We start from the raw sequence: 26,087 nt of genomic DNA, 5'->3' as shown, positions 1-26,087 counted from the left end.
ATTACAGAGCAGTCTGCAGCTAAGGGTAGGACTCTCTGGGATAGAGATAGAGTATTACACTACCTAGGAGCCAGGGTGGCTTCAGGAATTGAAGCAGGACATCCCAGGGCTAGAGAGGATAGATATTCTGGGAACTCACACTGGGAAAGAAGGCCACGATGCCAGTGCTAGCAGGAACTGGGAGCCCACCAGACCCAACAGCAGTGCCTGCCTAAATTGTTCTCACTTCCAGTACCCAAGTAGCTTGAGTCAGCATACAAGCCAAATAGAGTAGAAGAAAGGGACCCAGGACTTAAAAGACTAAAAGCTACATCAGTTGAGCACCAGTCTGTGATTAGCCTTTAGTTCTTTTAGGGTGTGTGTTTGCTTGTGTGTTTTTTTTTTTAAATTTTAACATTATTTTATTTAATTCAAAACACAAACCTGTCGGGGTTCTAATAGGTATTACATTTATTTGTTTGTTTGTTTATTTATTTATTTATTTTTATTGATTTCAGAGAGGAAGGGAGAGAGTGAGAGATAGAAATATCAGTGATGAGAGAGAATCATTGATCGGCTCCTCCTGCACGCCTGCTACCAGGGATTGAGGTCGCAACTTGGGCATGTGCCCTTGACTGAATTGAACCCGGGACCCTTCAGTCCATAGGCTGATGCTCCATCCACTGAGCCAAACCTGTTAGGGCTACAGTTATGTATTATTTTTGAGAGAATTTACATTAAAAATATATTTGTATTGATTTTGAAGAGGGAGAGGGAGAGAGAGATGGAAATATCAATGATGAGAGAATCATTGATCGGCTGCTTCCTGCACGCCCCCTACTGGGGACGGAGCCCATAACCTGGGCATGTGCCCTTGACTGGAATCGAACCTGGAACCCTTCAGTCCGCAGGCTCTTTCCACTGAGACAAACTGGCTAGGGCAGCCGTGGGCAAACTATGGCCCGCGGGCCGGATCCGGCCCGTTTGAAATGAATAAAACTAAAAAAAAAAACAAAACCATACCCTTTTATGTAATGATGTTTACTTTGAATTTATATTAGTTCACACAAATACTCCATCCATGCTTTTGTTCCGGCCCTCCGGTCCAGTTTAAGAACCCATTGTGGCCCTCGAGTCAAAAAGTTTGCCCACCCTGGGCTAGGGCGACAGTTTACATTTTTATATTATCTGCTTATCCAAAAAATAGTGTCTTTTATATTTTCAGATTGAATTTTATGTCCATTAATAATTTTATATATATATATATATATATAATTTCAGAGATGAAGGGAGAGGAAAAGAGAGATAGAAACATTAATGATGAGAGAGAATCATTGATCTGCTGCCTCCTGCATGCCCCACACTGGGAATTGAGCCCGCAACCTGGGCATGTGTCCCAACTGGGAATCAGACTATGATCTCCTGGTTCATAGGTTGACCCTCCACCCCTGAGCCATGCTGGCCGGGCTAAAAAAATTATTAATTGACTTGTCTTTGTGCATGTCACAACAGGTTCCTTAGCAAGGTTAGCTCTGTTTTGACAGATCACTGGGTTTGGGGGCCAAGCGCGAGACATCATATTTGTGACCTCTGCATTTAACATGCTTCTCTCGATAGAAGAGTGCATTCTTGAGTTCATACCCATGCATATGTTTATTTTTATGCTAACAAGTTTTTGTCAACTTACATTCAGTTTTCAGCTCTGTACAGCAGGTCCTTGAATAACATAGTTTCATTATAACATGGGTGAGATACCGTAGGAACTTAACTCTTGTTTATATTAATTAGCCTATGGTAAAATTGGTTTCATTATATGTCATTTCATTTAAAGTCACAGAACCTATCGAAGATGCTAAGTGAGAACTTACTGTACTGGGTATGCTATGGGTGAGGAGAAACGAGAGAAGGCGGGTGATTCCCTTGCATCATAGCACTTCATAGGGAGGATGAACCATGAACTCTGTCTTCCAGGTGCCTTCATGTAAAGCACATACAAAGGAATATTAAGGTGGCAGGTGCCATGCTGGTACTCATATCCTCTAATGAACAGCCATCCCCATCCTTGTAAGACTTGTGAAACACTGTTATTGTTTGATTTCACAGCATCCACCCCACTCTGCAAAAAAGGGAAAAATGTTCCATATGGCAGATATTTTTAAAATCAAAACGAATTAAAAAATATTATGTTTTTAGAATTACCCTGCATAGGGAGAGTGCAATAAGACAGGCACTCTCATATGCTGCAGATGGGCGGCGTGCAAATCTATCAATTTGGGAAGCAGTTTGGCAATAGTAATATGGGCTTTAAGGGTTCATACCCTTTGACCCAGTAATTCCACTTCTGTCCGGGTTTAGCTAAAGGAAATAGACAGATTTACACAAATTACTGTAGAAGGATTTTTAGCGCATCATTTTTCTTTTTCTTTTTTCTTTTTCATCTTAATATGGCACTAGCTATTTTAATGCTGGCAACTTCATATATTACTGCTCAGACTTCAACATGCTTTTCTTTTTTCTGTATGTTTTAGAAATTATTTTTAACACATGAATGTATTCTTGAGGAAGGATGGAGGGGGTTGGGATCAGAGTGTGGTGTTCAAGGGGATTTAGCTTTATTTGTAATATTATAACTTTTAATGTAGCATAATTTTTTAAATTTATCTTTATTGTTGAAAGCATTACAGATGTCCCCCTTTCCCCCCCCATTGACCCCATCTTGCCCCTTCTTCCCCCCTGCCCCACTCCAATCCCCTTCCCAGGCCTTCATCGCACTATTGTCTGTGTCCATGGGTGATGCATATATGCATATAAGTTCTTTGGTTAATCTCTTCCCACCCTCCTCTCCCCTTCCCTCTGAAATACACATCTATTTGCATGCAGCAGAATTTAAATAGTAAAAAACCAGAGGCAACTTAAATCCCCAACAATATGGAATGAGTAAATAAATAATAGTACATGCATATGATGGAATATTATATGGCCAATAATAATGTTTTCAGAAAAAATAATAATAGAAAAATGTTTATTGTATAATCTTAAGTGAAAAACACAGGGTCTAACATTGCATTTATAACATGATCTCAAATTTTAAAAAAATCATAAATGTTTATCTGTTAAGGGAAGATAAAGGGAAATACACTAAAATGCATGCATATCCTTGAGCTGAAAAAATATCTTTATTTTTTTATATTTTCTATTTTTCCAAAATTTTTACAATAAACATGTATTACTCTTATTTTAAAATAATTGTTTTTCTAAGTATTACCCTTTTTTCCTTCATATATTTTATTTTTGCAAGATATTGTGAATCTTTTCTTGTCATCATTCGCTTGTCTACACCATTTTAAAAGGCTGCATAATATTCCATCCTATGCATGTATCATAATTTACTTAACCAACCTCCTATTATGACATTGAAGTTATTTCAGATTTTCACTATAAAAGGGACTCCATGACAAATATCCTTATGTCAATATCTTTTATACAACTCTTTGTAATTTTGATAAGTTCCTAGAAGTAGAATTCCTGGGTCAAAAAGTAAACACATTTAAAATTTTGATAGCCACTGCTACATTATTTACTGGTAATGTATAAAAATACCTTTTCCCCATCCTTGCCAACACTAAGTATTTTTTAATCCTCACCCAAGGATATTTTCCATTGATTTTTAGGGAGAGAGAGCGGGGAGAGAAAGAGAGAGAGCGACAAACATTGATGTGAGAGAAACACATCAATTGGTTGCCTCCTGCACGTGCTCTGAGGGGTCTGGTAATCGAACCTGCAATTCAGGTACATGCCCTTGACTAGGAATCAAACCCATGACATTTCAGTGTGACGGTGGACACTCGCAGAACTTAGAAACATTGGCCAGGGCATCACTAGGCATTTTAAAAATATATATATTTTTATTGATTTCAGAGAGGAAGGGAGAGGGAGTGGGTGATAGAAATATCAATGATGAGAATCATTGATTGGCTGCCTCCTGCACACCCCACACTGGGGATTAAGGCTGCAACCCAGGCATGTGCCCTTAACTGGAATTGAACCTGGTACCCAGTCCACAGGCCGATGCTCTATCCATTGAGCCAAACCAGCTAGGGCTCACTAGGTATTTTTATCCTTTTAAATATGTGTTAATATAGTAGGTGGAAGTGGTATCTTTGTGTTAATTCTTATTTTTTTGATTATGAGCGAAGTTGGATGTTTTCATTTCCTGTTTTTAGCCATTTTATTTCTTCTTTTATGAATATTTTTCTTTGTAATCAGCCAAAAACTTCAAAACAATTTTTCACATGCACACAAAAGAATTGCATGGCACTCAGTGGAATCTGATGTTGAGAGTCTACCCTGGAAATGTTAGTATGAAGAAGACAGTGGGCCTAAGGAACCTTTGAATACTCCCATTGCTTTTAGACAACTGGTGAGACCTTTGGGTTCAAACAATGGCTGGCAGTGATGTTAACAGTCTTTACTGATCTACAGAAGCTACCAATGGTGCGGTGCCCCAGGGCCAACGACCACCCCCTCGTATCAAGAATTTCCAGATTAACAACCAGATTGTAAAGCTGAAATACTGTTATACGTGCAAGATCTTCCGGCCTCCCCGGGCCTCCCATTGCAGCATCTGTGACAACTGTGTGGGTGAGTAAAATCATTAGGGCATTGTCTGGGGGGAAAGGTTGAGTTGAAGAAGAGGGTCAGGGTAATTTTTTCTTGAAAAAATTAGTAGGGGTAGATGGGAAAGCTAGAATTAGACAGGAAACAAGCATCTGAACAACTGTAAATCAACTGTACTTCTGTAGATCAAATTGGAATTTAAATATCTGCCAGTCTAAAAAAAAACAAACAAACAACCTTTTTGGTAAATGGGGAAATAAATGACCTGTTGGGTTTTTGTTTTAGTAATCCTCACCCAAGGATATTTTTTCCATTGATTTTTAGACAGAGTGGAAGGGATGGGGAGAGACAGGGAGAGAGAAACATTGATGTGAGAAAGACACACCAATTGGTTGGCTTCCACACATGCGCTGAACGTGCTGAGGATTGAGCCTGCAACCGAGGTACACGCCTTTGACCGTAATCCAACCCGGGACCCTTCAGTCTTGGCCCGACACTCTATCCACTGAGCCAAACCGGCTAAGGCAAATGACCTGTTTTTCAAATCTATATTTTCTTTACTGGATCTGTTTCAAGTGGAACCCACCTTGCATAGGGGTCGAGGAGAGTCTACTGGAGGGCAGCATTGGGGAAGGAAGGACTTTGTAAGAAGTAGTATTCCCAAGAAGAAAGTTGTTAGCATTTATTGAGTTCCTACTATATACTAGGCCCTAGTAACTAGGCACTATGTGAAGTGTTTTCCCTTTCTCTCATTTAAGGCTTGTAAGAATCCCAGGAGATAGGTATTATCCCCATTTTACAGATGAGGAAATAGGTGAAGCACCTTTATGTGGGTTCATATAATTAGTAAGAGATGAAGCTGGAACAGGTATGATTCCCAAACTCTCATTTTTTCTTTCTCTGCTGCTGTTACAAGGGTTTTGGGTGTATGTGTGTGCATAATGTATCTGTGCTTTTAGCCACATGTATGTGGTTTAGTTGTAATTACTGCCTACTGTGTACTGAGCCCTGGAAAGATCAGAAACAGTCAGTAAATGTGTCTATCAATAGGCACATATGATCAATTCCTTATATTATTACTAGGCTTACTTCCCGTGTTCTTTATATGTGCCATAGAATAGGCCTGGGTACATTGTTTTCTTCTTATTAGCCAGTTCTTTAGACAAAGCTTGAAAATATATCTTACTTTATAGGGTAAAAAGCTACATGTAGGTAGTATTTTTAGAAATTTAAACCCATTTTATTTTATTTATTTATTTTTTAAAAAATATATTTTTATTGATTTCAGAGAGGAAAGGAGAGGGAGAGATAGAAACATCAATTATGAGAATCATCAGTTGGCACACTCCACACTGGAGACCAAGCTGCAATTTGGTCCTGTACCTTGACCAGGAATCAAACCGTGACTTCCTGGTTCATAGGTTGAGGCTCAACCACTGAGCCACACTGGCCAAGCGAACTGAAACCCATTTTAAATGGGCCAGGAAACTTAATGTTTCATGAATGTCTGATGTGAAGGTTTTCATAAAGAATTCCCTCTCCTTATTAATATTATTTTTAAAATATATATATTTTATTGATTTTTTACAGAGAGGAAGGGAGAGGGATAGAGAGTTAGAATCATCAATGAGAGAGAAACACCGATCAGCTGCCTCCTGCACACCCCCCACTGTGGATGTGCCGGCAACCAAGGTACATGCCCTTTACCAGAATTGAACCTGGGACCCTTTAGTCCACAGGCCGACGCTCTATCCACTGAGCCAAACTGGTCAGGGTAATATTCTTAAATATAAAGAACACATACAAATTGATTTTTTAAAATCCTCATCTGAGGATATTTTTTCCATTGATATTTTTAGATATAGTGGAAGGGAGAGAGAGAGAAACATCGATGTGAGAGTGACACATCGATTGATTGCCTCCTGCACATGCTGACCGGGACTGGGGATCAAACCTGCAACTGAGGTATGTGCCCTTGACCAGGGATCAAACCCAAGACCATTCGGAATGTGTGCTGATGCTCTAACCACTGAACAAACAGTCCAGGGCACAAATTGATTTTTAAAAAAGAACCACTAACATTTCAGTAGAAATATGGACAGTTTACAAAACAAAAGATACAATTAGCTAGTTAACATGAAAAAAAATTATCCCTACTAAATATCAAAGAAATAAAAATTAAAGCAGGACCTTTTAAAATCTAGATAATAAGCAAGGAAAACCTGATAATGCTTAGTGCTGCATTCATAGGAGTGTAAATTGGAACAAACTTTTTGGAAAGCAACCTAATAAGATTGATAAAAACCTTAAAACATTTATACCCTTTGATGTCAATGATTACCTTTCTAGAAATTCCTAAGAAAATAATCAAGAATGTGATAAAAGATTTAGGTGTGGAAATATGTACCTCAGGATTAATATAATAATGAAAATTTGAATTTTTAACCAGTAAATAACCAGTAGATAAATGGTTGAATAAATTGTGGAACATTCACATAGTGGACTTTTATGGGAAAACCTTATGCCAGAAAGTGAAATGAAATAAAATAGAAGACAGGCTATATGTATCAGTTAGACATTTAAAAAATATGAATATGTGTAAAGAGATATGAAAGGAAATACTCCAGAATGCTCTTAGTTTGTTATCTATAGGTTGTGGGATTATGAGTGATGATGTTTCCTTGTATTGCATATATTATAAGAAAAAAAGTGATTTAAAGTACAGTAAAAATATATCTGTATAAACCTGCATTTCCAGTATTTTTATATGATAGGTTTGTTTAGACTGCAGTGGTTCTCAACCTTCTGGCCCTTTAAATACAGTTCCTCATGTTGTGACCCAACCATAAAATTATTTTCGTTGCTACTTCATAACTGTAATGTTGCTACTGTTATGAATCGTAATGATATGCAGGATGGTCTTAGGCGACCCCTGTGAAAGGGTCATTCGACTGCCAAAGGGGTCGCGACCCACAGGTTGAGAACCGCTGGTTTAGAGTAAGACTTGAACATGTCATTCTTTTCTACATTTTACTTCTCTTTTCTGAAAAGATATATTGTAGCCCTTTAACTGGGAGAGGTATCATTCTTACAGTCTTATTATTTTTGTCAGTATACAGTTCATTGTCCTTTAAAAATGATATGCATTATTCTTTGTGCCTTTTTGATTCATTAAATAATACATGTTTATTGTAGAAAATACAGGGAGTTCAGAAAGTGTAAATAAAATCTAATCCCAAACTCACTCTCCATTTTGCTGTATTTCTTTCCAGCCTCACTCTTGTTTGTGAAATTAGATCATACATGATTGAGTTTTTATTCCTACCTTTGTCATTTAACATTATATCTTAAGCATTTTTTACATCTTTAGTTCATGTCTTTTGAATATTTTAGTTTAATGACTGTATATAATCCATCACATGGCTATAGTCTAGTTTTTTAAGGCAGTTTCCTATCATTAGATATTATTCATGATTCCATTTTATTCATTATTGTAATATTGTAATCAAAATTATTTAATATACAGATATGGTACAGTTAGAACCTTCATACATTTTTGGTGGGAATGTAAAATGGTTCAGCCACTGTGGAAAAGTTTGCCAGTTCCTCAAAAAGTTAAGATATGGTCCAGCAATTCCACTCTTGGGTATATACTTGCATTAGTCTGCTTGGGCTGCCATAACAAAATACACAGGCTGGGTGACTTAAATAACAGAAATTAATTCTGACATTTAGAAGTCCAAGATCAAGGTATTGGCAGGGTTGATTTCTGGTGAGGTTTCCCTATCTGTCTTACAGGTAGTCACCTTCTTTTTTAAAAGTAATTTTTTTAAAAATGTGTTTTTTATTGATTTTAGAGAGAGAGAGGAAGAGAAAGGGGGAAAGAGGAGAGAAACACAATATGAGAGAGAATCACTGATTGGCTGTCTCCTGCAAGCCCCACACTGAGGATTGAGCCCGCAACTCAGGCATGTGCCCTGACTGGCAATCTAACTGATGACTTCTTGGTGCATGGGACGTTGCTGAGGTCACTTTGTTTTTACATTTAACTCTTTAATTCATCTGGAATTCATTTTGATAAATAGTGTGAAGGGGAAAATTTTAAGTTTTCCACCAAATAGCCAATTGTCTCAGTGTTGTTTATGGAAAAGTACTTCCTTTCACCACTGATTTTGTAATGCTGCTTTTATTAGACAGTAAATTCTTACACATTCTAGAGTCTGTTTCTGGCTATGCCACACCATTTTAAGTATTATAATTTTATAGTCTTTTACTAACTGGAGGTTAAGAAAAACCACACTACTCATTTTTCAAAAATTGCTTGGCTATTTTCACCTATTTATTCTTCCTAACTTAGTAGGCCTACCTACTAAGATTTTTTTTTTTTGAAAAGCAAAGTCTCTGCTGTTAACTGGCAGTGGGACTTAACCCCTCAGTTCCTTAGTTTCCTCTGCAGTAAAATGGGGAAAAGAATATCTTCTTTTGCTCAACTTCTAGGGCAGGGGTGGGCAACCCCTGGCACGCGTGCCAAACATGGCACGCCAGTAACTTTTGCTGGCACGCGAAACCCTTTCTTATAATCTTACATTTACAATTTTTTCCTTAATATCGACTTTTTTATTTTTCAGATAAATTCAGTGTAGGTGCATCTTAGATAAATAAATAATTTTACATAACAAGTTATCTTAAAGACCATAGACATGGATTGACGAGAGAGGGGAAGAGCAATTTCTATGCCTCTGCCTTAACTCTCCCTGCCTTCCTAGATCCGACCAGTGTTTTGGTTTCAGCCTCAGACGCGACGGGTTTTCATTGACAAGACAACCACCTCACCTACTTATTTAAAATTTCACTCTATAAAAATGAAACCTTCTCTCTTGCTTTGCCCACCAGTACTAACGAAAGGGGAATAAATTTCTGTTTCTCTTGGCAGCAAAGTCCCACTGATAATATCAAATGGAGTCATAAAGTTTTCTGTCGGACTATCAATGTACATATATACATTAAAAAATAAATGTAGTTTTCATCATCATATACTGAGTTTTTGTCGCTCGAATGAATTTTATTATTTCTTCAAGGTTCTTCACATACGTACACCTTAAGAGATATCAAGTAGGCGTAACATGTTCTCAAAAAATTAGGGTTGGCACGCAGAAGATTTTTGAGTCAGAGATTTTGCTGGTTTTGGCATGCACTCACAAAAAGGTTGCCCACCCCTGTTCTAGGGTGATTGTGGGGATCAAATGAGATGGCTATGAAAACATTGTGAGCCCTAACTGGTTTGGCTCAGTGGATAGAGCGTCGGCCTGCGGACTGAAGGGTCCCAGGTTCGATTCTGGTCAAGGGCATGTACCTTGGTTGCGGGCACATTCCCTGTGGGGAGTGTGCAAGAGATAGCTGAATCAATGTTTCTCTCTCATCGATGTTTCTAACTCTCTATCCCTCTCCCTTCTTCTCTGTAAAAAATCAATAAAATATATTTTTAAAAAAACATTGTGAAAAAGTGAAAAATGGAAACCAGTTTTTTACAATTGAAATAGGCAATGATCTGTGGGTCTTTGAATTAGTTATTCAGATGTGAATGGTGGGGTTGCACTGTGTTTTGGAGGCTTTGACACTAGATTCTCTTTTTCCCACAGAGCGCTTCGACCATCACTGCCCCTGGGTGGGGAATTGTGTTGGAAAGAGGAACTACCGCTACTTCTACCTCTTCATCCTTTCTCTCTCCCTCCTCACCATCTATGTCTTCGCCTTCAATATCGTCTATGTGGCCCTCAGTGAGTATGCAGGGCAGTGCCTGTTGTTGGAGTGGGGGTGGGATGGGAGAAGACTTGAGGACAGCTTAGGGGAGTGGTTGCATTTCCTGATGGGACTTTACCATTGTGAAGGCACCTTAGGACCAGCTAGAAATAAGCACTACTGTCTGCTCTTGAGTAGGGCTCCAAACCTCAGCTCACATCAATCAGTATTTACTGAGTGAGTTGGCCTTCTCACTGGCCTCTGCTGGGGACCATGGCCATAATAACTGGTTTGTACCCAGAGTACTGGGCATTTCTGAGGTGATCCCAAAGGTTGGGGATGTCTTTTGGCTGTCGGCATCCTCTCTTCTTCCGCTTTATAATATCTGCCCTGTGCCACGTGGTAGAAGGGGTTATATCTGAGAAATGCCTTTTAGTAGCTTCTGGTTTACTTTGGGAGATAGAAAATACACACCTATGTGTGTGCATGTGTACAAACACATACACACACATAAATCAGCGGATAACAAATAAGAGCAGAGGGAATGTGGAATTAAACGAGTGGTCTTAATCAAAACAACTTCCTGGGAAGGGACGAGTTCTCAGATGGATTTTGAACAAAGGAGGACACGGATTGGTGAGGAGAGATGATTTTTAGGGGTGTTTCTTATTTATTTTATCTATGAATGAATATCCCCCTCCATGCCCATAGTGAGGGCTAAGGAAAAGGGAGGGGAGCCAGATGCTTGGCTTCTGCCCGACTCTCTAGACCATTTCCAGGTCCTGCATTGGAGATGTGAACCCTTTGGTCAGGAGACTACCTCCTTGGGGGTGTGAGTCCCTTGTCTGGGCGAGGGCTTATTTCTTGCCAGCTTGTAACAAGGGATAGGGAGGAGGAAGTGAGTAAGTACAGTATTAGGATAAATGTGCATTTTTTAAAAATTAAAGCCACTAATTTTTTTTTTTCTCTACTACTACTCCCAATTTCATAGAATCCTTGAAAATTGGCTTCCTGGAGACGTTGAAAGAAACTCCTGGAACATATCCTCCCCTGGCAGTATGTCCCTGTGAATCCTTTTTAAATTACTTTCCAGCATGCTTTCTCTCTGCAGTTCTCCCATCATCGCATTTTTCAGACAACAGAGAGTGCCAAATTCTGGAAAACAATGTAGTCTTAGTGGTAGCAATCAGAATGGAAGATGACCAAGACTTAAAGGGTGGCGTTTGCTTTACCCCCTTCTCTACTGCCTCCCTTTCAGTTCCTTCTGATCACACACTCACCCCTGCCTCTGAGTGGGCTATCTATGCCTCAATATATCTCTTCTGTCACTTGCTGGAAGTCCACCTTCCTGTTACAGCTAATGTTTACTTTGTAGAGCAGTTGCATTTCTGAAAAGAATATTCAGATGGGATTTCTATAAATCACATCCTGTTTTTTCCACCAATTTTTCATTTATAAAGTTTTATTTTTGGATGGATTTTCCATTAGCAGTGATGGCCAGCATTGTTTAGTTTTGGCCCCCTCCTAAACATCCCCTTCAAAAAGCTAATGATCTAAAAACAGAGGGACACCTAAATGTGCTAGAGATGTTAGAGAGTTACTCATAGTGAACAGACAGGAGTCCTTTACCTGTCATAAGGGATGTACCCAGAGAGTTTAGAATTCATCTGTTATGTATGGATACTTGGCCATTTGTGACGTGTTCCGAGAGGTAAAGACTGGTGCCATGAGAAGGGTGAAGCATTGAGTCTGCTGGTGTGGCTTCAACATTCCTTAACATCACCTCACTGTTCTAGAAGTACTCATTTGTTTCTTCACACTCTGGTCCGTCGTGGGACTAACTGGATTTCACACTTTCCTTGTGGCTCTCAACCAGACAACCAATGAAGACGTGAGTCAACCTTCCCATCTTCTCATCACATATTCTTCTTTTTTTAATGTATATTTATTTATTGATTTCAGAGAAGAAGGGAGAGGGAGAGAGACATAGAAACATCAATGATGAAAGAGAATCATTGATTGGTTGCCTCCTGCATGCCCCGCCCCCTCCACTGGGTATCGAGCCTGCAACCCGGGCATGTGCCCTTGATTGGAATCGAACCTGGGACCCTTCAGTCTGCAGGCCGATGTTCTATCCACTGAGCCAAACTGGCTAGGGCTCATCACATATTCTTCTTTTTCTAAAGCCTATTCTCTTGTTACCTGCTAGAGAACTGAGTCTCCAGGGCCTGGGAGGTTGAGGCAGGCAGAAACCTAGCGTGGGAGACTATTAAATCTGAAGTGTGGAGAAGAAAGCAGACTGCTTTGTTTGGAACTGAATGCCTGTAGAGAATTAAGAAGAAGAGGTTGAATGGTTGGGGAGGTACAAGGTCTTTAGCTATTCATAGGTCTTTAAAGACTAATTGGTGCTTCTGGATTAGGGATGTACAAGGACAGGTGCACGGAATAAATCCTTGCTTTTTAAAAGTTACCAATTAACCCATGTTCATTGCAGAAAATAAAAAAATACAGATGAACAAAAATATCAAATAAGTCCCTGTAACTTTACCTTCTATACATTACCACTGTTAATGGTATGATTTATAATCTAGAGTTGTCTAGACTTGTTCCTGTTTGTTTATGTGACTATATATTTTGAATTTTTAAATGAAAATATATACTATTGTTTAGTTATCTGCTTTTTTTCACTCTATTGTGGATATTTTCCAATGGCTATGCATTGTATTTCTTTTTTTTCTATTGTGGTAAGATATTCATTATATAACATGTACCATGTTAACTATTTTAAGTGTATAATTCAGTGGCATTAAGTACATTCATCTTGTTGTGCAACTATTACTATTACCCATCGCCAGAACTTTTTCATCTTCCCATGCTACATGTATTTCTTCAACATAAATTTTAATGTAAGCCTTGGCTTTTATCTTGCAGATCAAAGGCTCATGGACAGGGAAGAATCGAGTCCAGAATCCCTACAGCCATGGCAACATTGTGAAGAACTGCTGTGAAGTGCTGTGTGGCCCCTTGCCCCCCAGGTACTCAGGGGACTAGAAGGTCCTGGGACTCTTGGGTTGAGCAACTCAAGCCATTCCTGTTGCCTGGTATGATGCCTCCTTCTGAATGTGACCTTTTGGTGTCAAATAGGACTTCCCAGGGATTGTCCCTTGGTGCCATATCTACATGGACCATAGACCACAGGATGATTATTTTAAAGAGATGACCTTTCATTCTTATTTCATTTGTTTCTTGCCCTGGTTAATGTAGTATGCCCTGGTTGTGGAAGAGAAAGTGAGTGGAAGATAGGAGGCATGTGCTAGGATCAGGCTAGACTGCCAAAGGGCAGGTTTATGTTTTCCAGTCCACACAGCAAGGTTCAGAGGGTGGGTGGCTGGAGGGGGGAATGGGAAGTGCTTTATTAACTGTCCTGTCTCCTTCAGTGTGCTGGATAGAAGAGGAATTTTACCACTGGAGGAAAGTGGAAGTCGACCTCCTAGCACTCAAGAGACCAGTAGTAGCCTCTTGCCACAGAGCCCAGTAAGTGTTCCCGACTTCAAGACATTAAGGGTAAGCTGGTGATGGAGAGTGTAGCTAAATTTACACCTTAGAGATACAGTTAGGCAATTTCGTGTTCAATAGCCCCAGCTTCCCTGTCTCTGCTTTTGCCCTGACATTGCCTCAGATCTGCCGGGAGCCAGTCCATCCTTGCTGTTTCAAGGGACCTGGAGTGTATGGCATACTGTTCTTTATATGTTTGCTCACCTTCTTGGCACTATGTGTTTTAACCAAGGTCACCTCTCCGAGAAAGGTTGTTTCCCCAGGTAGGGATTTTCCCCTGAAGTTAGGGAGGGAATAAAACCTCTTAACTAAGTGCCAGGCGGGTAATTAATCACTTTAACTACAAACAATCATGCTTAAGCTACATAATCTTTACTCCCTGGAATGGAGATAAACGCCCTAACCTTTGGAATAGAGATTGATAGGATTGGAATCAACTGGTATAAATACAGATGTAACAAGACGGAACTAGGAAGACAGAACTTAGAGACAGAACCTAGGCACAGAACCTACACAGAACGTTCTCTAGAGACAGAAGAACTTCGCTGGAGAGAACATGGCAAAAGATCCTGGACAGAAACTGGCCTCAGAACCTAGAGACAGAACCTAGCGAGAGAACATGGCAAAAGATCCTGGACTGAACCTGACTACAGAAATTGGCAAGAGGACCTGACTAGAACCTGGTGACTGAACCTGGCTGGAGATCTCAGACAGAACCTGGCTGGAGAACCTAGCGAGGGAACATGGCTACAGAACCTGGCTGGAGAACCTGGACAGATCCTGGCTAGAGATCCTGGCTAGGCTGCTGATCAACTGAACACTGTCTCTGTGTCATTCCTTCTTCGCCGACTCTGTCTACACCTTTGGGGACCCCTGGACCCGCTGGGGTTGGACCCCAGCACAGATTTTTGTGCCCATGTGGTATAGATTAGGATCTACTCATTTCTTCGACATTCTACTGTGCTAGACGCAGGATACACTAGTGAACAAGGCAAACCATGTCCCTGCTCTCAAGGAGCTCACTGTCCAGTGAGGCGAATGCTTTCTGTAAAGTAGATAATTGTTCTCTACTTTGTTTTCCTATATGTTGAAGTTTCTGTTTTGAATTATAGCAAACCCATTTTTATATATTATCATCATCATTTTGGATATAATGTTTCTGATAAGTCTGGTCTTAAATCCTAACAATTTAGATTAGTAATTCTTAGTTGAATGTGGGAAAGATGATATTTTAGAATCGCTCTGGGGGCATTTTCAGACCACATATATCATCTAAAAATGTTGCCACCCCACACTCTTTGGTTTAGAATCACTGTTTTGGAGAGCCAAGTGTTAGGGCAGAAACAAGATTGAGACCCACTGAGTCAGGTTTTATTATACAAGTACGTTATAACATTTTCTTGTGAAGGAGAGGGGCCTCTGTAATGATCTGTGGTCTCTATTATTATTATTATTATGAATAATAATGGAAGCATCTCTCCTAACAGTTAAGAATAGAATTCAAAGAAACATCAGTTGTACTCTGCTGAGAAGACAAGGATAGTCTGGTCTTGGTTCTGAGTTCGGTGCTGGTGGTTGCATATCTGTAACATCATGTGGTTGATGGGTTCAGAGGAAGAGCTCAGTGTCTACTGATTATCTCCATTTGGATTTTGAAGATGAGCTTATTTTAAAAAATATATTTTTATTCATTTCAGGGAGGACGAGAGAGGGAGAGAGAGATAGAAACATCAATGATGAGAGAGAGCCACTGATTGGCTGCTCCTGCACGCCCCACATGGGGGATCGAGCCCACAACCCAGGCATGTGCCATGACCAGGAATCGAACCGTGACCTCCTGGTTCATAGGTCGATGCTCAACCGCTGAGCTACACTGGCTGGGCAAGGATGGGCTTTGTATTGAATTTGTTATCTTTCCCTTCTTAGGCCCTAACAGAACATCTGAGCTCAAATGAGATGCCGGAGGACAGCACTCCTGAAGAGATGCCACCCCCGGAACCTCCAGAGCCACCACAGGAGGTGGCTGAAGCTGACAAGTAGCCCATCTATGGAAGAGACTTTTGTTTGTGTTTAATTAGGGCTGTGAGAGATTTAAGGGGAGAAGATAAGCCTGAGACAGAGAACAAGTAAGCTATTTTTCTTTGGTCTTTATTCAGCCAATTGCACACTGGCATTTTCTTGCTGCAAATTTTTTTTTCCCTGGACTCAAGGCAGTCACAGAAGATGTCAGTAACCTCTGGTAACTGGACAAATGGGTCTCTTGGGCCCCCGCACTGGTTTTCCATGGAGTCTCCTTGGACTCCCCTTTCTTCCCTCCAGATCTTAGCTCTCCTGCTTGGTGTGGTTGGCCCATTTGTGGGGTTAAAGGTTCTTGAGACTGGCTCAGATCATCTCCAACTGCTGCATGGCAAGAGTCCAGAGGTGATCACAGAGAACTCTGGCTAGGGAATCCTAACTGGATTCTTGAGGCTTCATAATTGAAGAGGATGGAGAGTGGAGTTAGAGGATTCTCCTGGCTACAAAGTGCCAACATTGCCCACAAATCCTTTCAGGAATGGGGCAGGTAGCTTCCACTTGTTGTATTTATTCATGTAGTTTCTCCTTTGTCCCCCATCCACTTTCTAACCCCCAAGCCCCACTCTTTTCCAATTAGAGATATGTAAGTAGTTGCAGTATAGATAACAATTTACATGTCTTATAGATTACCCGGAAACTTTTTAATACCCGTGCCATTCTCATTAAGAATTCATGAGATGCCAACGGCATCACCCCTTGCACTCTCTGTCTCTTATCTCCTCCTTTCTCACTAGTCCCATTTAATTTGTTTTCCTTCTGACTCTTGCTCTTTTAGGAGCAGGAATGGCAGTAATAAAAGTCTGCACTTTGGCGATTCCTCTCCTCAGAATAAGCCCGAGTGCTCACTTAAACACTACACCCCCCAGACTCCCTGTGTGAGGCCTGCAGAGGCCCTGAATGCACAAATGGGGAAACCAAGGCACAGAGAGGATCTCCTCTCCTCTCCTCCCTCCCCCTCCCCTCCTCTCCTTCTCCTATGTTCCCTCAAAAAAGAAAAAGTAAAAAAAGACAGCTAGTACTTCCAGTAGGCCTCAGCTGAGTGAGGAGGGAAAGCCCAGCACTGCTGCCCTCCCGAGTGACCCACTCCAAGGCCTTGGCCCATCTCGGGCTTGATAACCACACCAGGGGCTTCCGCCAGCCTCGCTCTTCCAGCACTTCCACCGGCAGAGTCCCAGAGCCACTTCACCCCTGGGTGCGGGCTGTGACCGCCCCCCCACCCCCCAGTCAGCTCTGCTCAGGACCTGCTCTATTTCAGGGAAGAAGATTTATGTATTATATGTGGCTATATTTCCTAAAGCACCTGTGTTTTTCTCTTTCTAAGCCAGGGTCCTGTCTGGATGACTTACGGGGAGGGGGACGTGTAAATCAGAACTTTTAATCTATTTGAAAGTGATTAAACTGTGTCTAATGCAAACTGCCTGCCTCCTCCTTCCCCTTTCCATTTCAAGAATCATCATGGGGGTGTGAGTGTCTTTGTGTAGTAGGGTGGGATTGGGGTGGGGGTAGAAGGGGTTGCTAGTTCCATTTTCTGGGGGACCCTTCAGTGGGAGAGATAGCTCCCAAACTCTCCATTGATTTCTACTACATTCTGGGCCAAAGCTCACCTTATTCTGGACTCTAAAGAAAGGGCTTTCAAGGCATTATACAATGTTAGCAAGATGGGGAGGGTTGGGGGTATATTCACTTAAGAGAGCAAGTTCTTTATTGAGATGTTGTGTTAATGCAGATGAATGCCGTTAATTGTAAATGAGCCTTGGTTATTAAAGGAGGCACATCAGCACCTCTCCTGGGAAATACTTCGTTAGTGATCTTTTACAAGTGATGGTATATATTTCATTTTAAGTGGTCTATAATCAAGACTCCTTGCCAATTCCTATCTTACTCTTTCCAGTTAATCAGAATGAATGAAATTTGGCTGCTTCCAGATTTTTCTCTATGTCTTTCTATTTTCCTTATACCAGGATTTGAGTTGAGAGAGAGGGAGGGAGGGAGGGAGGGAGAGAGAGAGAGAGAGAGAGAGAGAGAGAGAGAGAGAGAGAGAGAGACTCGGGCTCTTCTCTTCTCTGCCTCTACTTTACCATTCTCTTTCTGGCTCTCTCAGTCCTTATAGTTACATTTTAGTTAGTTCAAAAAAACGCCAACCCTGGAGAGTTTGGAAGCTATTAGATTTTTCCAGTTAACCTACCACTCAGATGAATCTCTTTTTAGTCAGTTCTGAGCCCACCCTGTCTCAGCCCATCTTCTCTCCCGGATTAGGACGGATTTCTCTCCTCCCTTAACTTACCTCAACCACTCTTCTGCTGACCCTTATGTCAGTCAGAGGAGCTTTCTCTTTCTAAGGTGAAGGGTCAACATGGAAATCTCCTATCTCTTGTATAAAATAATATATTTTAGCTTTCTGCTTTTTCATGCTTCCTGCCCTCTTTCTTTACCTATATAAATCTTCTGTATTTAAGACCTTGGCCTGAAGATCTATTCCATTCGTACCATGCACCATCTGGGACTGTCCTTCATTTGAGTTCTGATCAGAGGGGAGATTGAAGAATTGGTCTTTTTAAATGGCTTGCATTATTTCCCTCTCTTCCCTTCCTTTGCATTCCTTCAGTTTCCTATGCACCCCACTTCCCCATGTGAGGATGGTTGGTCCAGGTCCAAAAGCTTTGGGGGTTGGTGGGGTTTGGCTATTTGGGGCCATTTCTTCATGTCCATTTGGCTCTGGGGCCCTCCTTGCCCTAGCAGAAGGCATATGCTCTCCCTTTGCTTGTTTCCCCAGGGGCAAGTGGTGGGCTTTAATTCTATAGCAGCTAAATTCCATTCTTCCTGTGCTAACCTACCTGCCTTTATCCCAAGGGCCCTTTTCCTACTGACCAAATTGCTTTACCTTTTTGGGGAAAGAAAAAGTATTTTGTTTTTAAATCTATTTTCTAACTTAAATGCAATTTAATATGTAAATCTCTGCATTTGTGTGTGAACCTACAAATATGTATGTGTGGTGGTTTTTTCACTCTCTGGTATTTCTTAATAAAGAACCCTTTCTTTTCGGGGAAAGCCAATTAATGAAGAAGACTTGAATGGTTTTAGAAATACAGGGATGTGTGCTTCTTTGTGCTTCTGTCTCATTTCTTTACTTGTGCCTAGCATGAGTGGCTGGCCCCCTCCCCCACCTTTTGACCCTCTTCCTTTGAGAGGGCTTTCAGCCTAGTGGGGCAGAGAGAGGAGCCTGTCTAGTATCTGGTACCCCTCTGGGACCACTTGGATTGGCTCAAGTGGTAACCTAGCAACCCCATCCCTCTCTCTGTGTCCTGGCCCTGTTTGTCCTTTTTTTTCCAGCTCAGTTTATTTTATACTCCTGAGGCTGGGGCCAGGCTAGGGAGAATCACCAAGGGATCACAGTAAATAGTTTTTAAAAAATGATCATTTGTTCTTGTGCTTTGGTGCTATTAAAGAAGAGCAATGTTTCTAATAATTCAAAAAACATTTGTGTCAGTTTTGAGAATACATTTTATCCATCGCTTGCTGTTCTTAGGTGATAGGTTTTAGAAATAGTATCAAAGACTAAAATTGTGACTCTCATTACCTTTAAAAGATGCAAGCCCAACTTGCAAAAAAGATAGTCATTGTAAATTTCATGTTTCAAATAAATATGAAAGGAGAATGGGAACTAAAAATCTGTATCTGTAAACTTTCGAATGGCATATAGAACATCAATGGAAGTGGAAAAACCTAGTGTAATTAACTGGGCCTAATTATTTTACAAATAAACACAAAACATGTTTTTACAGTTTTAATATATACAGTGAATTTCCAGGAATGCAACCATTGTGTAAATTCAGGGAAGATAGTACTTTATTTTGTTCAAAACTTTAATAACATTTGTCACTTTTGAAAATTGTGTCACCAATAGCAATGCCATTATGGATTTTTAAGTTGCCATTATAATGTACCTGTATTCATCTTCCTTTGTAGCAGTTGAATCCACAGTGAATCTACATATATAAGTGGAAGCATCTGACTTCAAGTATAGTATTGCCCAGGCATTTACATATTGAAATACATATTATTTTATTATAAACTACTTTCCCTTTATTTCTCCTTTATATTATAGTTAGTGTATTATACTGCTCTTCTGGAAATTATGTGTATATGCAGGTTATAATAACTATGAAATTTCTTTCAGGGTGGCAAAGGGTTTATTACAAAACATTGTATATATCCAGGGAGGTTTGGAGCTGACAGGGTTGAGAACCATTGGACTCTCAAATGTCCTGTTCTACTTCTAAATATTTGGAAAACTTAGAAAATAAACAAATCTCTTCCTCCCTTCATACCTGTAATGTGCTTTTTAATTTTAAAAGTAACTCATGTCCATTATTGAAAATTGAGAAAGTATAACCAAGTAAGAAGATTTTAAAAAATCATCCATAACCTCATTACTAAGGTATAATAATCATTGTCAGTGTTTTGGTGTATTTCTTTGTAGTCCTTTTTGTGCATGTATACTTTTAAACATAACTGGAATTCAACTGTGAATATAGTTTTACAATCCTGCTTTTTTAAATTAGCATTTTTCATATCATTGGAAATTATTTCTTCATGACTCCATAATATGTACATTACTCTTCCCCTATTGTCAAGACATTTAAGAGTTTCCCATTTGTCATTAATATAAATAATGCCACGATGAGCTTTTTAAAAAAATCTGTGAACATATCTGTGATTATTTCCTTAGGATAGATTCCGAGGAGTGAAATTACTGAGTCAAAGGGAGTGTTCTTTGAAAGACTTTTGGCAAATATGGCCAAATTGCTTCACACAAAGGCTGTCCCAGTTTGTCCTGCCAAGTAGTGTCTCAGAGAGCTTGCTTCATGTCTCATTTAAACATTTAAACACATCTCATTTAAACACTCCATAATGTTATCATTGTAAACTGGTATCTCAGTATCACTTGATTTCTATTTCTTTTGTTAATGAGTTTAAACATTTTTCCACATCTACCTTTGCCTTCTTTCTTGCCATTTTTATTCTGTGACTTAGCTGTCCAAATCCCATGTTTATTTTCCTTCTGGTATTAGGAAATTTGCTACTCAGTTCATAAATTGTGAGTTTGATAGCTCACACTCCACCATGGGCCAGGAAATGAGGGGGCCATGATTTAGAAGTGGTTTTATAACTCTGGAACCTAGAGTGGAATTACTTCCCTAACATTCCATGCCTTTTCATTTCTTTTTAAAATATATTTTTTATTACTTTCAGAGAAGAAGGGGGAGGGAGAGAGAGAGATAGAAACATCAATGATGAGAGAGAATCATTGATCAGCTCCTCTTGCACGCCCCACACTGGGGATTGAGCCTGAAACCCGGGCATGTGCCCTCACCAGGAATCAAACCGTGACCTCCTGGTTCATAGGTCGACGCGCAACCACTGAGCCACCTCAGCCTGGCTCTTTTTGTTGTTGTTAATCCTCACCTGAGGATATTTTCTTCCGTTGATTTTAGAGAGAGTGGAAGAAAGGGAGGGAAGGAAAGAGAGAGAGAGATCAATATGAGAGAGAAACATCAATTGGTTGCCTACTACAGCTACATGATCAGGGCCTGGGGATTGAAGCTGCAACCCAGGTATGTGCCCTTGACTGGGAATTGAACCCTCGACTTTCAGTTCATAGGCCTACACTCCAACCAATGAGAAACACTGGCTAGCGCCCCCTTCACTTTCTTCAAGCCTGCTGCCCCTGTCCATTTACAGCTACGTGGCTCTTCCAACATGACCAAAAGCATTGTACTTTTTTTAAAAAAATATATTTTATTGATTTTTTACAGAGAGGAAGGGAGAGAGATAGAGAGCTAGAAACATCGATGAGAGAGAAACACCAATCAGCTGCCTCCTGCACATCTCCTACTGGGGATGTGCCCGCAACCCAGGTACATGCCCTTGACCGGAATCGAACCTGGGACCTTTCAGTCCGCAGGCTGACGCTCTATCCACTGAGCCAAACCGGTTTTGGCGGATTGTACTTTTTTACTCAAATTCAGACATGATGATTATTTGCCATAAAATCCAGCATCTGTTGGATGATATCCCTGAAAGGAAAATACTGATCATGTAGCGGTGCCGCTTGCACTCTCTCTCTCTTCAAATTAAGTACTGATTTACCACAGGTCACATAGACAGCTACTGGTAGAGCTAAGACCAGAACCCCAGGTGCTGAGAATCCCTGTCAGAGAGCTTTCTGGCGTAACCCAGGTACAGACAAAGAATTTTGAGTAACTCCAAGTGTCACTTGACTGAAATGAGCCTTTCTTTCATTTAACATTCAATAAATACTTGTTGAAAACTGACCATGTGTTAGGGTTAACTTTAGGAGAAATTGCACTGCTGATCCCATTCTCTTGTGAGTTGAGAACCAGCAATGATTTTTAGAAGTTTTTTGGTGCCATTTTGGAATCATTTGACCAATGGTCTCTCCATTTTAGGCATACAGAGGGCTTACTATAAATAGTCGAGTTGATATGGGGGTGGTTGTTGGGCTTTGTGTTAAACTTAAATCTCTTAACTTTCTCCCCACACCCCTGCACTTAGGTTGAACTGATGGTGGGGTTTCTTTAGCACAGGAAGTCAGGAAGTTGCCTTGTCGGTTCCCACAGTCAAGTTGGCTGTCCCTTTGTGAGGGCCACTGCCTGGGCTCTTTCTGACGCTATCCCTGGCAGGTCCCAGAGGCAATGGTATACAAATGCTATATTGGTAACTGTGAAGTTATAGGAAAAGGTGAAGCCTACATATCAAATGCTATAGAATTCCTTTATTTAGGGCCTTCCTAGAGGAGGAGTCTTGGCTGGGTCTAGAGGAGAGGCAGTTCCTTCCCACTTGATTGTGTTGTTGGCTGAATAGTATAGAATGAGGCTGAAGTTGTGTGAGAAGCTAAGGTAGCCTCTATTGTGAAGGAGGTGGGAGAGCTACTTCTTTTCCCCAGCTCGGAAACCTCATACCTCATCCTGAATTTCCTGACTTGGCGGGGTGTGTGTGGGGGGGGGGGAAGATGTTGGATCTCACTGAGACTATAGTGATCAGTGCCCTATTTTCCCTTTAAAAACCTCCTTTAACTTTGTTTTTTAAATATATTTTTTTATTGATGTCAGAGAGGAAGGGAGAAAGGGAGATTGAAAGAGAGAAATGTCAGTGATGAGAGAGAATCATTGATCAGATGCCTCCTGCACGCCCAACACTGGCAATCAAGTCTGCAACCGGGCATGTGCCCTGACCGGGAATGGAACCATGACCTCCTGGTTCATAGGTCAATGTTCAACCACTGAGCCACGCCGGCCAGGCTAGATCATTCTTATTTTCAGAAATGTGTATGTATGTAATTACTCGAAGTCAGGTAACTAGTAAGTGGTGGAGCCAGGATTTGAAGACACTGTAGTTTAACTCCAAAGCCTTTGCTCTTTGTCACTACACTAACCTCTAGGGGTCCAAGGTGAGACTGGCCTTGAAGGGAGTGAAATGCAGGTACAGGGTATTGCGGATTTAGGGGATCCATTCACTGAATGTTGATTTTACGGATATTTCATATACACTACTTTACTCAATCTTCGTAACAACCTCTTGGTGCTAATATTGTTATTCCCACTTTATTGATGGGAAAAGTGAGACTCAAGGAGCTTAAGTGACTTGTCCAGGATGATCCAGCTAAGTGAGTGACAAAGCCAAGACTTGAACTCGAGTAGGCCCTAACTCAGGGGTTGGCAAACTTTTTGACTTGAGGGCCACAATGGGTTCTTAACCTGGACCTGAGGGCCGGAACAAAAGCATGGATGGAGTGTTTGTGTGAACTAATATAAATTCAAAGTAAACATCATTACATAAAAGGATATGGTCTTTTTTTTCAATAGTTTTATTCATTTCAAATGGGCCAGATCCGGCCTGCAGGCCGTAGTTTGCCCACGGCTGGCCTAACTCCTAGCGGCTAAGCCTTACCTGCCCTAGAGGAGCTCCACTTGCTGTCCCCAGGCCCTGAAGGACTCGAGGGCAGAGGAAGAGCCCCACTGCCCTCTTTAAAAAATATATATTTTTATTGATTTCAGAGTGGAAAGGAAAGGGAGAGAGAGAGAAAAACATCAGTGACGAGATGGCGTCATTGACCAGCTGCCTCCTGCATGCCCTACACTGGGGATCCAGCCTACAACCTGGGCATGTGCCCTGACCCGGAATCGAACCATGACCTCTTGGTTCATAGGTTGATGCTCAACCATGGGCCCCCACTGCCCCTCTTGAACCAGCCCACCCCCCATCCTTCCAAGGGGAGCTAAAGGCTACAGCTGCCTGGGCCTCTGACATTCCAGGCTGCGGGTAGGGGTATAGGGTCTCTGTCTGTGAAGACTCAGCCTCTTGGACCCCAGATCTTGGTTTGTAGGGCTCAGGGAGCCACTTTCCATCTTCTGGATGTTCATGGGGCTGGACAGGAGGGGCCCGCAGCCCTGCCTGGAGGAAGAGCATTGGACCCTGGGCTGTAGCCCCACCTGACACTGTCTTTTTGGCCCCTCAGGTCTTGGCCTTCAGTCTACATTTCCTTGTTGCCCCTCTTCACCTGCATTCATTAGAGTCCTTTCAGCCTGTATTCAGCCTATAGGCCCTATAGCTCCTCCAGCCCCCTCCCCAGGGCAGAGGAGGAGTTCAAAACATACTTTTCTCAGCCTGACTTTTCTTTTTCTGATATTTTCCTTTCCCCAGCTTAGACTTAATAGATAGGTGCTACCCAGGGTTTTAAAAGGGTTAGGAATATCCTTGGTGTGCCTGTGGTTTTAAAATGCTTTGGGCATTATTCACTTCCACTCCCCATCTTTCCAGAAGCCTGAGCTTAAGGCAGCAGGATAATGACGTTGCTGCTACCCCAAATTGGAGGCCAGAAACTTGGATGTATTGTTTTATTTAGTTTCCCCCAAATTAAAATATTTTTCCTTTTTAAATATATATAAAAATAATAGATAAAAAAGGAAAAAATAGATATTTTTGAAATGGAAATAAAGCAAGAATGTAGAAAGTGAACACTTCCCTCCGTTACTCCACCAATCGCACCTGGCTCACCTCACAAGATCATCACTAGTTACCATTTGATTCAGATCTTTCTGGTCTTAATTCTTGTGTATGTTTTTCTTTTTCTTAAATCACCCTATAAATAATGTTTTAGCACTTAACATCTTCCCCATAACATAGCAGAGACTTCTATTGCAGTAAGAACATTTGTATGTTATTGAATAATTTAAAATATTAAATTAAACAATAAAAAATTACAAAGATTTTCCCTGTGTCAAATATTTTTTTACAACATCATGTTTAATGACTGCGTGGTATTGCGTGAAGTAACCATAATGTATCTAATTCCCCATTCGTGTTTTCAGTGTCTTACAGACAAAGCTGTTGCAAATATCTGTGTCCATGTATCTGTGTGTACTTGTAAGGCTTTCTGTGGATTGAATCCTTGGAGGGGAATGGGTTAAAGGGTGTTAAAGGCACACTACCGAGGGTCAGATTGCCCTTTGGAGGGCTGGGGGGGCCTCTGAAAGCTGTTGGACTTCCTACTCAACCTCAACTTGTCTGCTGCTCAGTTTTCTCCTCTGTAAACTGGGAATGTGAAGGTACCTACCTTGGGGATACCATGATGATTATGAGAAGAAATGCAAAGCGCTTGATGCCTGGCAAATGTGTCAGTACTCACTAAATTACAGGCATTATTCAGTGCCTTTGGGGTTTTGAGGTCATCTGGGCTCCTCCTTGCTTCTTTAGTGAAGATAATGCTTACAGTTTCCTGAGGCCCGCTGCCACTTACAGCAGTGGGGCAAGTGCAACTGAGAACAAAGCCTGGAAGCAGAGTGGCCTTGTCTCCCCTCTGGTGGCAGCTCTCACTCCAGTTTTCTATCTCTCATGGAGTTAATACTGACAGAAACAAAGGAATCCAGGGTCTTCGTCTCAGTTCCACCTCCCAAGAGATGACGTAGCTTCAGTGATCACAGGGTAGGCCTCAGGAAGAGGTGGCCTCAGAGGAAAGGCCCAGCTGAATTCAACGTTCCCCTTCGTGGACACTGGACAACCCCCAGTTCAGGCCCTTTCTCATTGGAGTAGAGGTCTTC

General features: G+C 41.1%; 1 protein-coding gene across 1 annotated transcript in view; it reads left to right on the top strand.

Moving 5' to 3' along the window:
- Positions 1 to 17,377, top strand: part of ZDHHC9 (zDHHC palmitoyltransferase 9) — a 31,426-nt gene extending 14,049 nt beyond the window's left edge. The window contains exons 4-10 of the mRNA XM_081081831.1: positions 4,462 to 4,620; positions 10,236 to 10,373; positions 11,327 to 11,375; positions 12,124 to 12,226; positions 13,267 to 13,370; positions 13,773 to 13,869; positions 15,817 to 17,377. Coding sequence (XP_080937957.1) covers positions 4,462 to 4,620; positions 10,236 to 10,373; positions 11,327 to 11,375; positions 12,124 to 12,226; positions 13,267 to 13,370; positions 13,773 to 13,869; positions 15,817 to 15,930 — 764 coding nt within the window. The 3' untranslated portion in view covers positions 15,931 to 17,377. The remainder of the gene's footprint in view (positions 1 to 4,461; positions 4,621 to 10,235; positions 10,374 to 11,326; positions 11,376 to 12,123; positions 12,227 to 13,266; positions 13,371 to 13,772; positions 13,870 to 15,816) is intronic.
- Positions 17,378 to 26,087: the final 8,710 nt, after the last annotated feature.

Source organism: Myotis nattereri, assembly GCF_964212035.1.
Source record: "Myotis nattereri genome assembly, chromosome: X".
NCBI lineage: Eukaryota > Metazoa > Chordata > Mammalia > Chiroptera > Vespertilionidae > Myotis > Myotis nattereri.
Note: the sequence above shows the minus strand (reverse complement) of the source record. Positions and strands in the feature narration are given on the sequence as shown.